The sequence below is a fragment of the Littorina saxatilis genome, unplaced genomic scaffold, assembly GCF_037325665.1.
Source record: "Littorina saxatilis isolate snail1 unplaced genomic scaffold, US_GU_Lsax_2.0 scaffold_2761, whole genome shotgun sequence".
NCBI lineage: Eukaryota > Metazoa > Mollusca > Gastropoda > Littorinimorpha > Littorinidae > Littorina > Littorina saxatilis.
In genome coordinates this window covers 1-13395 of record NW_027128754.1, presented here as the reverse complement: position 1 = coordinate 13395, position 13395 = coordinate 1, and the positions used below count along the sequence as shown (strand labels likewise).

Below are 13395 nucleotides of genomic sequence, written 5' to 3'. Positions count from 1 at the left end.
AAAAATTAAACAAACAAATAATTATACGTTGCAACTTAAAATGTTGATATTTGAAAGGCGTATTTAAAGTTAAATACGCATTGAAACGTCGCAGAAAGATCAGGTTGAAGGGGATAAAAACGTAACAAGAAAAAAAGAAAAGAAAATCGAAATTGCGTCGGAAAAGGATTGCAGTGATGTCTCAGGGAATTCGTGACCGGACTTGTATGACATTTCAAAAATAGCGCAATCTCTGCAGATTTTCTCTTTTTCTGATATTCGTCACGCTCAATTATTTCTAAAACCCTGCGATCCGCTTATTCATTAACATTAAATATATAATGCAAATGGCGTCGTATGGGCGTAAATGGTATAGTACAGGATGCTGATACCTCGGTAAGCTCCGCATCCCTTACTACCTATACTTAAATGTTTGAAACGTTTGAAGTAATTTGGTTAACTGTACTTTTGTGCCTCATTCGGTTATTTGCGAAGCTTTTGTTTTGACCTGACACTAAGCGTGTGTCCATAGTAAAGTAAAATAGCAACTATCTGTAAATTATACATGCACGTACACAAAAAGAAGAAAAAGGAATGCACCCCCCCCCCCCCCCCCAATGACGTCTTCCTCATCATTCATTTCGTGACAGTTTCAACAATACTGACTATCGTGACACGACAAAGAATAAAAGTGCTTTTAGGGAAGTCAGAAGGAATATAAATATTGGAAGTAGTTTAAGTGAGGGTAAAAGTGATGGTACCTTTTTCAGTACAGGCTCGTGGAGTGGGAAGGGGGTGATGGTGATGGCAGAAGGGGTGGGAATAAGCTAGAAGAGGGGGGTGAGGGGGGGGGGGGATATTAAAGGTTACCAGATTTAGAGATGTCAGAAGAAAGGAGGAAGATTCAGAGGGTATGGTTAGAAGTGGAGGGTACCATTTTGACAGAACCGCTCGTAGGGGAGGGGTTAGTGGTGGGTGTGGTGGGCACAAGGGGATGATGGGGGGGGGGGGGGGGTGTGCATGGGAAGGACGGGGAGGACTAGGGCGGTGTTTGGGGGATCAGGGGAGGAGACCGTGTGTACAGCCGGCACGCCGTTTGCAGCGATCACGGTAAGCCTAAGTAGGGTAGTGGCTTGTCGCAATGCGACATTTTCCAAGGCCCGGTGAATTCAGATCGATTTTCAGTGACTGTACAACGTACGTACGGCGGCTGTTCTGCATGTGGCACGCACTGTAATACTACTAGGACCAGCAACCAGCGCCAGCTATAACATGGCCATCTGTACATTTTACATTGTCCTTGGCGGCTGAACTGTTAAAGGAACTCCTTAAAATCCGATTGACTCCATCGCATATGGTTTGACACACACGAGAATGTACACCGAGCAGGGCTAGCAACCAACGCCAGCAATAACGAGCGAGTTTTCGCGAGGAACAGGGTTGAGCTATGGTAGGGTCACTGCGCATGTCTGGTTTTTTTCTTCGCGGAAACGCTGTTGGGTTGTGTCCAGTCGCGTCCCTTGCAACAAGATGGCGACAAGCGCGTTACGGATTTACTGTTGTGGAGAGTTCATGGACGACGATGATGAACAAGCAGTACTGTTTTATTGTTGATGTGAATGTAATGCCAAAACATCGAACTATCGATTCGAACGTCAATGAAGAAGTGAGCGTGAAAATCGAGCGCAAAACAGCCGGGTAAAAGTTCAGGGCGCTAAAGTACATTTGAGCCGAAATCGCACCCAAACTCCTGTTGACCTCATTTCTTCCCAAAATAAACATCACTGCTAAAATAAAATGCATTAAAACCAAGACAGTATCCAACCCAGTATCCTTAATTTTTGAAAGGCTAAGTGATTTACAACAAATGTCTTCTCACAATCCGTAACTTTGTCAAAAAATATTTGCAGAAGTTTCTCACCTCGCCTTGGCTGCCATCTTGGAACTGGAGAGACCCTACGCAGGAAGCAAGGTTGAAAGTTGGTTAACCGGTGACGTCACTCCAGTCGTACCGGACCGAGTTTTTGCGACCTCCGGTTCGACTCGAGTCACCTTAGTTGACGCTAAAACTCGCTCAACATCTGGCCATCTGTACACTCTCCTTGTTGGCTTGTACTGTTAAAGGAACTCTATGACTTGAAATGCGGTTCAGTCCACCGCTGGGTCCTCCGCGTTAGTTTGGCAATTTCAGTGTACACTGTGTAGTGTTCTTGTCGGCTTGTACTATTAAAGGAACTCTATGACTTGAAATGCGGTTCAGTCTACCGCTGGGTCCGTGTCATTTTGTCAATCTCAGTATACACTGTACACTGTCCTTGTCGGCTTGTACTGTTAAAGGTATTCCATGACTTGAAATGCGGTTCAGTCTACCGGTGGTTCCGCGTTAGTTTGGCAATTTCAGTGTACACTGTGTATTGTTCTTGTCGGCTTGTACTGTTAAAGGAACTCTATGACTTAAAACTTGATTGATTCCATCGCATGTGGCACACATGGGGATGTACGCTGAACAGGGCCAGTAACCAACGCCAGCAATAACATATTGGCCATCTGTACACTGTCTATTGTCTTTGTCGGCTTGTACTGTTAAAGGAACTCTATAACTTAAACTGACTAAAGCCGGTCGACTCCGAGTCCATCGCATGTGGCACCCGGCACATGGGGACTGATGTCTGATGACTTGCAGCGGGACCAGCAACCAACGTCAGCAATAACATATGGTCATCACCTGTATCATTGTACATTGTCCTCAAGTCAGTTGTCGGCTTATACTGTCAAACTGAGGCCGGCGGAACTTCAATATGACTTGAAATGCGGTTGAGTCCATGGCTGGTTCCGCGTTAGTTTGGCCACTGTATATATGTTTTTTGCTCTATTTTTAAATGATCTAAAGCCTTTTCTGTTGGAAAACAGTAATGGTTTACAATCTATGTCAAGAGAGGCTATTGTGGCTGGAATGGATGATACTGATGTAAAAGCTTTGTTTCAAATGTTTTTATTACTGTATGCGGATGATACTGTGATCTGCTCAGAGTCTGAAAAAAAACCTGCAAGAATGTTTAAACAAAATGCACGAATACTGTTTAAAATGGCGTCTAAATATTAATGTAAACAAAACGAAAGTTATAGTTTTTTTCAGAGGTAAAATTAGAAATAAACCACTGTTTACGTACAATGGCAATTTAATCGATGTAGTGTTTGATGTAATGTACTTGGGCCTTAAGATTAATTATAATAATACATTTTCAGTCGCACAGAAGAATCTATATGATCGTGCCTCAAGGGCAATGTTTGTTCTTCTGCGCACTTGTAGACAATTGTCACTGCCTGTGGACATACAAGTTGACCTGTTCGATAAAATGATTGCTCCAATTTTATTGTATGGATGTGAAGTATGGGGTTTTGGTTCCTGTGAACTTGCTACTAAACTTCAATTGCGTTTTTATAAAATTGTTTTCAAACTAAAAAAATCAACTCCAAATGCTATGATATTTGGTGAACTTGGAAGATATCCACTAGATGTTAATATGAAATGTAGAATGCTTTGCTATTGGTATAAACTGATTAGTCCTATTCATAAAAATAAATTTTCAAGTATTGTGTATTGCTTTATTTATAAATTGTATATCAACAAGATGATTGAATCCAAGTACTTATGTTTCATTGAAAAAAACTTAAATGAAATTGGTCTCTCTGGCCTTTGGACTTCTCAAGAAAATATTCAATACTCAAGCACATGGTTTAAAAAGAAAGTAAAAAGAAGCTTATATGACCAGTATATCCATAAATGGTTTACAGAAATTGGAACAAAAAATATGTTTTGGAATTATCGAATGTTCAAAGATATTTTTGCATGTGAAGACTACGTCACAACCCTGCCATATCAGCAATGTGTTTCAATGATGAAGTTTAGAACATTAAACAACAATTTGCCTGTACAGAAAGAACGTTATCTTAACATCCCGAGGTCAGAAAGAACTTGCACCAAATGTGTATCGCATGACATAGGTGATGAATTGCATTATTTATTTGTCTGTGATTTTTTCAAAGAAGAAAGAGCTGAGTTGTTACCACCTTACTATTGGAAAAAACCTAATGCACTTAAATTTAAAAAGTTGTTTGCTACTAAGAAAAAGAAATTGCTAAAGAATATTTTGGACTTCATTAATAGAATTTGTAACAGTTTTTCATAATTTTTTTTATTTTTTATTTTTTTTATTTATTTATTATATTAGCATATATCATGATTGTATTGATTGTATTTATTGTTCAAAATGCCCCCATGGGTTATGGACTAATAAACTTGAACTTGAACTTGAACTTGTAGTGTCCTGGACGGTTTGTACTGATAAAGGAACTCTTTGACTTTAAATGCGGTTGATTCCATTGCTGTTTATTTGTTGGTCATCTACACAGTATATTGTCCTTTAAAGGAACTCAATAACTTTAATTGCTATTGATTCAATCGCTTTTTTCCACGTTTAAAGGTGTTTTAGGAATTTTCAACGGCGGTAAAGCGAGTCGCGTATCTCGTTAAAGAAGTTAAGATGGAAGCTGTACACTCACAGAAGCATATTCGTGTTTGATTCCATGTTCTGTGAAAGTTTGAAGGAGCCTCGGAACACAGCTAGTTGTCTCGGTATTGCTGTCTATTCAAAAACAAAATAGAGAGAAAGGTGTTGTTCACAGCTCCATATTGATTGGACGTGCTGAGCCGTGTGACAGGGTTGCAAAAGGTAGACAGATGTGTGTGTGTGTGTGTCTGTGTGTGTGTGTCACTGTGTATGTGTTTGTGTGCCCAGAGCCGGGTCTGTGTGTGTGTGTGTGTGTGTCAGTGTGTGTGCGCGGTGAGAGAGAGAGAGAGAGAGAGAGAGAGAGAGAGAGAGAGAGAGAAAGAGAGAGAGAGAAAGAGAGAGAGAGAGAGAGAGAGAGAGAGAGATAGGGGGAAGAGGTGTGTAAGAGAGAGAGAGAGAGAGAGAGAGAGAGAGAGAGAGAGAGAGAGAGAGAGATGATCATCCGCGCCATATGAAGGCAAGCTGACATTTCTTCTATACAGATCTCAGCAGTTAATCAAGATTAAACAAGAGTTGAGCAGAGCAATTTCTTTTCTTTTCTGTCTTTTTTCTTTTTTACTCCCTCTTTGTGTGTGTCTTTCTTTCTTTCTTTCTTTCTTTCTGTCTTTTCCCCCCTTTTTGGGGGGCTTGGAGCTTGACGCAGAGCGACCCAAGGGACACAACTGCCAGTAGCGTGTTTGGTGGCTTGTTGACAGACCAGCTTTTTTGTTGGTCCAAGGGGACCATATCGTCTTTTGTTTCATCTTTATCGACCAAGACGCTTTTCTTCCAGTCTGAAAATGTACAGAGCTGCGATCATACCTGTGAATTCAGTAAGTGTTGAGCATATTTCTTTTCTTTTTTAGTGTTTATGACTTTTCGTTGTGGATTTTGCGATTACAGAGATAAGTTGCAAATTGACCATGAGTCGCCGCGGTAATTATCAACATTGATTGGGTCTTTGAGAGTGAATTTGTCATCATTTTCACGAGTTTTCATTCACAAACACCTGGTAAATAAATCTCATGTTCCCCATGCAATAACTCGAGGTGGTGAATGGGTTTGAGCTTTCATGTGAAACGTGGATTGTCAAAGTAAAAGCCAATCAGGCTGATTGTTTGATGTGTGGAACCATCGTGGCTTTGGATTTGTGTTTCCGAGGACAACGATTGTAAGCATTCACTCTCAAAGACCCAATCAATGGTGATATATAATTACCGCGGCGACTCATTGTCAATTTGCAACTTATCTCTGTAATCGCAAAATCCACAACGAAACGTCATAAACACTTACAAGATAAGAAATATGCTCAACACTTACTGAACTCACAGGTATGATCGCAGCTCTGTACATTTTCAGACTGGAAGAAAAGCGTCAACAAGCTACGTTTTGACGTCACATACAAGTTTGACGTGTTATCTCGTGCTACTGTGACGATGCTTTGTGGCCCGGAGTTGGATTCTAAAAATTCGTCTCCCTGTGGGTGATTGTGCATTTTGTTGCACAACCAAAATGATGACAAAAACGATGTTTGGTGGCTTGTAGTCAGACCAGCATTTTGTTGTTGGTCCTCGGGGAGCATATCGCCTTTTGTCTCATATTTATCAACCGCGGCCTTCGGTCTTGGTCGATAAAGATGAAACAAAAGACGATATGGTCCCCTTGGACCAACAACAAAGCTGGTCTGTCAACAAGCCACCAAACATCTTATATTGTTGGTTTAGGTTAACGTGACCAAAACTGATAGGGTCGGTAGGTCGGCTTTTTTTCTTTTTTGAAAAGTTTAGTCGATTTTAAAGGAGGTTACTTTTTTTTAATTTTAAATTTTAGGGTCGACGGAAAAAAATAGGGTCGGTCGGGTTACTCTAAACCAACATATATTTTTGTTTGGCCTAAGGAAGGGCACAAATTGCTTCCTCTCACGCTCAGTTTGGCACAGTGGTACAGTTACTTTGGTAATATTTTGTGAAGGACTTCTTATGTGACATTAACTGAAGTTACAAAATGCAACTTATTTCCATACCATCGTTTGTAATTTGTGAACTAATGTGTTTGTGTTTGTATTTAGTCGGACAGACAGACGGACAGACGGACAAATGCACAGACAGGCAGACAGATAATATAATTATACAGACAGATATACAGATATACAGATCGACAGACAGATAGACAGAGACAATTATTCTTGTGTCTCATATTCCCGAGGTACACACACCGACATTCACCCGTAAAATCTGACCACCAAACTTACACATGCATAATAAAACCATTTCTGTAGACGTAAAAAACTTTATTGTCGCAATAAATTTACAAGAAAGTTCTTATTAAAAACGCTGTGCACATGAGCAGAAGAAACAATCAGACGAGTAAATATATTTAAGTTCAGATAGAAACGAGACATAAAAAAAAAGTGTTTATCTCTTTCTCAGGCAAACGAGTGTGTTTCGGAAATTCGCTCCGGCTCACTGCAACAAAATGTACAGCTTGGAAAACCAAAACAAAGAATCACTCAACACATGTAACAAGATGCAAAAAGAAAGCAAGAGGAATGTAAGGGGAGAGCAGAATGGAAGAGTTAAACGGTACGATTGTGGTTAAAGTTTAGGATTCAATACGGGTAAAATGACACTTTGGAGGAAAAACAATATACAGGGGAAAACCCTCAAAACAGTCATCTCATGCACAAATGATCGCTGATTTTATCAGTGTGTGTACGCGTGCTTGCACACGCATGTGTGTGTGTGTGTGTGTGTGTGTGTGTGTGTGTGTGTGTGTGTGTGTGTGTGTGTGTGTGTGTGTGTGTGTGTGAGTGTGTGTGTGTGTGTGTGTGTGTGTGTGTGTGTGTGTGTGTGTGTGTGTGTGTGTGTGTGTGTGTGCGCCTACACGAGGGAGCGCATGTGCCCTCTGCTCATTCGAGAGCAGTTTCAATGAGACACATTTATACCAATTGAGGCTGATATTTAGTTTGAGATTGTAATGATTAGACACAACAAAGAGAACAAAGAAAACTTGACAAAGCTCGCAATGAACATCCATTTAGCTACAAAGAACCTTTGAAGTCAAGGGTATCAACATAATTATTCTGATGCAGGTTTATCAGGACACACCATTGTATGATGCTTGGGGTATTATTGGTTGTAGCAGATTTGTTTCTTTTGACGTCATTCAAGTTCATGAACAGATCAAAACAGAGTTATACTGTGGAAGGAGCAAAAATGGAGGACACGTTCTTACATAAGGATGTATGGCGAAACAGTTCCGCACTGAGAATTGACAAAAGTAGAATTGCGTACCAAAACTCAAAGATAAAGGAATATGTCGCAATGAAAATAAGGATAATTGTGGAGTAAGAGGAATGGATTTGTTGGTATTTATTTTAGAGTATTCTTTTCAGCAGTATGTGGTTTAAGTCAAAATGTTAATGTTTCAATCTAGCTACGAAGATGTCTTCTGTCCTTGATTTAAAACAACAACTTGAGGTGGATCATTCATTCAGAGCAAACCACGCAAAGAAATAAAAATAAAAAGATCTCGGCAGCAACAAAACTGGCACAGATGTTTGTGGCGGTTACATAATCACTTATAGTTTTGTTTAAATGCCAGTAACGTGGCAACAGTCGACAGGAAAAATTATCTGCACATACGTTGAAGATTAATCAAAGGCACAAAGCGAATTAAAAGTATGTCAGCACGCAAAACTCCAGACTAAACTAGTATCAAGAAGTGCAAAGTTTCAAAAACAAATCCTTAAACATCATAAATTTAACAGAAATGTCACTGTTATAGAGAATTGTTCGTGTGCCATGAGCAAGTAGATTGGAGCAATAAATTATACGATGTATCTTCACAGCAAAGAAAACCAAATTAATTACCAGGGAGAACAGAAATGGTACAAATTGAGCAAAGAGAACACGCACAAGGGAGACAACCAAAATATCAGTCTGTGAACTAGACAAGCGGTTGTTTCCCTTATGCCGACAGAATGAAAATGACGCTGCCAGTTTCGCAAGCGATGTGGACCGGCCAGTAACTCACTCTTAATCGTTTGCCCGTGGAGATTAATCTCCTCATTAGCAGCAGTCTCACCGGTGTTTTTTGAAGACGTACTGTCAGTACTGTCGGATAAAGAACAGTTCATGGCAGTAACATGACCGATGTTGTGAAACTTTAAAAGAAAATTAAAAAGTGTGTGAGACTCAAAACAAGGTCTTGATTTGTCATTATGTTTCCCAAAAAATTCGACAGTTTTGTCAAAGTTGGCAAGCGCTTTTCATTCTGTACTCCAATTACAGTCACATCTAACAATCGTTTTGTCATAGACCCCTGATCAATACAAACAGTACTTAACTTATTGCTTCGTAAGTAACTAAACTTTTACAGGTTACTTTGAAAACTGAACTAATCAAAATGAAGTAAACAAGCAAAATAACATTTTCACTTTGAGGCTGCAACAAATAGAATATAAAAGAAATCTAGATAAACAAACAATAACTGTGAAAACAGTTATCGAAACACGATCTGCAGCTTATAAAAAGTTTTATCAACAGTAATATGCGGTTTTTTTTTCACAACACTTTACTTGCTGTGCTTTTTTATAAATCTTTCAGATGCTCTGTCGGTTTGAATTTCATCCAGCCGAATAACTAACACATTTCTCTGACACCTGGCGAATGTATTTGCCTCTTATGCATTGGCTAAAAACAGCAACAACATGGTAGTTGCAGCATTGAATCAATGTTGAACGTGTAATCAATAGTTACAAAACTACACTCATTCAGCGTTTTGTCAGTACCTAACAATCAAAACTTGACTAAATGTAAAAAGCTAGTTAGTAAGTCAAATGTGAAATACAGCTTCAAACGACAATGCTTTTAAGAAGAACAAAGAACAAGGATTAAAACAAAACTACAGGATGACGCATAAATAACTCATATCTTTGTATGGAATGCATATTGCACTTTAAAATCAAACAACAAAACAAACCAGTAAACAGAAACAGGTAAATGAATAATAGCACAAGTTATTCCCCTTCAAACATGTACGTCAAAAATTGCAATGTGCACGCAAAACATTAAAGAGACATTGGAATCACTGTCATGGTGTTGTAAAAAGTCAAAGATGATTTTTATGAAGATGATGACATGAGCAGAAGAGAAATTGTCCAAAACTGGAATTGCTGTGGAGAAAGAAATCCAAATGGTAAAGTTCTGGGCAGTTCGGTTTCAGTGCGGCGCTCCAGATTTCTGAGGTTGAGTAGGCTTCATCATTTGAAGAAATTCTGAAACGAGAAAGATATCAAATAAAAAGTTATATTGAATTATAACACTCATGATTTTGTTTAGGTTGAGTAGGCTTCATCATTTGAAGAAATTCTGAAACGAGAAAGATATCAAATAAAAAGTTATATTGAATTATAACACTCGTGATTTTTTTAAGGTTGAGTAGGCTTCATCATTTGAAGAAATTCTGAAACGAAAAAGACATACAAAAAGTTATTTTCTATTGTAAAACTTTACTTGTAAACGTCAGTCTTCCTTCTTCTTCTTGTGTGTTCATGGGCTAAAACTCCCGCGGATACTCGTGTTCATGTTTCTTTGTCTTCTTGCACTCAGTAAAAAAACATGATCATTTCTACAAAGAAGGACACATACGCGGTCGCTATTTTTAAAGTACATGAAACCCTTTTTCTTCAGTTGGAGGAACATAACAAAACACAAACAGAAAGCGCTGCTACATGTGTTTTTCAGGGCAAGAGAAGTAGGTTAAGTCGTGTGTTCCACTATATTTTTTGATAAACTCTTAAACTCTATTATAGTATCCATGTTCATGATTTTTTTTTTAAATCAGCAGACAAGGCTGTTAAAAGGAGGTGGCTAATGAACACAATGTTTGGCTTCAACGTGGATTTTTTAGTTGGGTCTCTAGCGTTCTGTGGTTGTGCTAAAACAACAACAACAACAACAACAACAACAACAACAACAACAACACCACCAACAACAACAACGACACAATCACAACTGCACTGTATTGTCAAGATAAGCCGCGGACGTAGGAATAACGAAAGTTCAAAGCCGGAGACTGTAATTTCGGTGGGTTGTAGAAAAACGAAAATACCAAGTATGCTTCCTCCGAAAGCGGCGTATGGCTGCCTAAAAATAGCGGGGTAAAAACGGTCATACACGTAAAACTCTACTCGTGCAAAAACACTAGTGGAGTTTCAGCCCACGAACGCAGAAGGAGAAGAAGAAGAAAAGGGCTGCATTTGTCTCTTTTTGTTCTTAAATTTCGTGACGTATTCAGCAAACTTGGTTTATTTTGGGACATTTAACTGCTGCCACTGTACGCCTGCAACATTCGACTTCTATGATGAAAGTCTGTGAGGTGAACAAAACAAAAGTCGAGTAAATCTGTTAATCGAAATGGCTTTGAATGTGGGCATGTGTGAAGTTGGTCTTGTGTCAATCTTTGCTGTCTTTCAAACACCCCCTCCCTCCCCATCTTTGCACGTGTTACAACACCCACAACCTTATCCAAAAACAAAGAGATTGCCAACGTTCCAAAATTCAGAAAAAAACAAACAAGAAAGTTAAGTTGTTGGAACGTTTTCATTGACAAAAAAATACGTTACAGTGACTGTAACGTATTCTTTTGTCAATGAAAACGTTCCAACAACTTACCTTTCTTGTTTTTGTTTTTTTTACCAACAACCTTACTTAGTTTTGCGGTTTTTGCAACACCCCCACCCCCCTACCGCCTCACCTTGCGCTTTTTGCAAAATCCCACTTTACCTCAGTGCACTCTAAACAAAATTGAACACATTTTGAGCACAATCATTTCTGTAACTAGTTTTGAACACTATTTGTGACATCCTGCTACTAGCGAAAGAGGCACACATAATAAACTCAGTGTTTTTATCATGTGAAAATTAGCGGAACCTATGTGTACTACTTTTGCCAGCAGTACTAAATACAGTGTCACAAAGTGTTCACAACGTGTTACAGAAACGCGTTCCAAATGTGTTCACTTCTGTTAAGAGTGTACTATTTCCACCATCTTCCCCTCCTCATTTGTGCACTTTTTGATCACAACCCGCCCCCCCCCCCCCCCCCCCCCCCCCCCCCCCCATCACCTCCCACCTCATCCGCCTCCGACGCAGCACAGAGACCTTTTTCTTCTTCTTCTTCTTCTTCTTCTTTGTTCATGGGCTGAAACTCCCACGTTCACTCATGTTTTTTGCACGAGTCGAGTGGATTTTTACGCGTATGACCGTTTTTACCCCACCATTCTGGCAGTCATACGCCGATACTGGGGGACAGCACCGAGCTGATGAAACTGACCGTTATAGTTGATGAGACCGTCGCCGTCCGTGTCAGCCTCCTTCATCATGTCCTCCAACTCCTTGGCCGACAGGTGTTCCCCCAGTGACGTCATCACCTGACGCAGCTCCTGGCCGTTGATGAAGCCGTCGCCGTTCTTGTCGAAGATCTTGAAGGCGTCGGCGATCTCCTCCACCTCTGACGTGTCGCACTTGTGTGACATCATCTCCAGGAACTCGTTGAACTCGATCGTCCCGTTGCCTGCGGAACAGGGAATAAAAGATATAAGGGAAACGTGATTTGGATACTTTTGCTTCTGGGGAACAGGGAATAAAAGAATATTGTGAGGGAAACATTCAAAAGTGAATATTGCCGGCTTCTGACAACAAGTGCACATGCTCAGATACTTACACGATGGTTAAGCTCTCCAAAGCGAATGCTCAGATACTTACACGATGGTTAAGCTCTCCAAAGCGAATGCTCAGATACTTACACGATGGTTAAGCTCTCCAAAGCGAATGCTCAGAAAGTTACAGGATGGTTTCCCCTGTTTTTCCAAAGCTTTATACCACCTTTTATCTTATATGGAAATTAAAAACGACGCGTTTGACCATATAAGGAAAATAAATCGGAGTGAAAGAGTGTACTAAAAAGTTATACCCTATATCTTCGTCACTTCTACAACATCTCTTCTACTCAATGACAATCTTCTTCAACATAATTATCCTGAACGTTTCTTGTGCAAAGTGATATTTTTTATCACTGTCCTATACTTGAGCTCAGTTTGCTCTGTCTATAGTCTTACCTCCCTCACCTCTTTTCTCATGCAAGCAATCACCTACACCGCGCGCGACAGTTATCTCCACGCATCGACATCGGATTAGAGCACCCTTCCATGATCCACTCTGGCACACGCAACAAATCAACAGCCTAACTGGTTCTTGTGCATAGCCTAGGTATCACTTCCATGATCCACTCTGGCACACGCAACAAATCAACAGCCTAACTGGTTCTTGTGCATAGCCTAGGTATCACTTCCATGATCCACTCTGGCACACGCAACAAATCAACAGCCTAACTGGTTCTTGTGCATAGCCTAGGTATCACTTCCATGATCCACTCTGGCACACGCAACAAATCAACAGCCTAACTGGTTCTTGTGCATAGCCTAGGTATCACTTCCATGATCCACTCTGGCACACGCAACAAATCAACAGCCTAACTGGTTCTTGTGCATAGCCTAGGTATCACTTGCGCAATTAATTCGGCAAGAAATCTCCATCAGACACAGCACCTATACTGGAGATTTAGGGGATACTTCCAAATAGAAATATGCTTTGTTCTTGTGAAAATGCCTACACGCATCCCTTGTGAGCATCAAGGTAATGAAAACAAGAAGGTAGGTTCAGTGGAACCCCATTCTAAGACCTCAACAAAATCTAAGAAAATCAGGTATTTAAAAGGAGGGAGTCTTAAAATGGGGGTAAATTTACAGAGGTTATGAACAGAAAAGGTGAAAAAGTAAAGTCTTAAAATGGGGGTGGGGGGGG

At 40.1% G+C, this 13395-nt stretch overlaps 1 protein-coding gene across 1 annotated transcript; it reads right to left on the bottom strand.

The window, feature by feature from the left end:
* Nucleotides 1-6798: 6798 nt before the first annotated feature.
* LOC138957078 (uncharacterized) lies at nt 6799-12106 on the bottom strand (the record flags this gene model as incomplete). The annotated part of the gene is given in 2 exon segments (XM_070328247.1): nt 6799-9807; nt 11867-12106. Coding segments are annotated over 2 exon segments (296 nt in total), but the record flags the coding sequence as incomplete, so codon positions are not given.
* Nucleotides 12107-13395: the final 1289 nt, after the last annotated feature.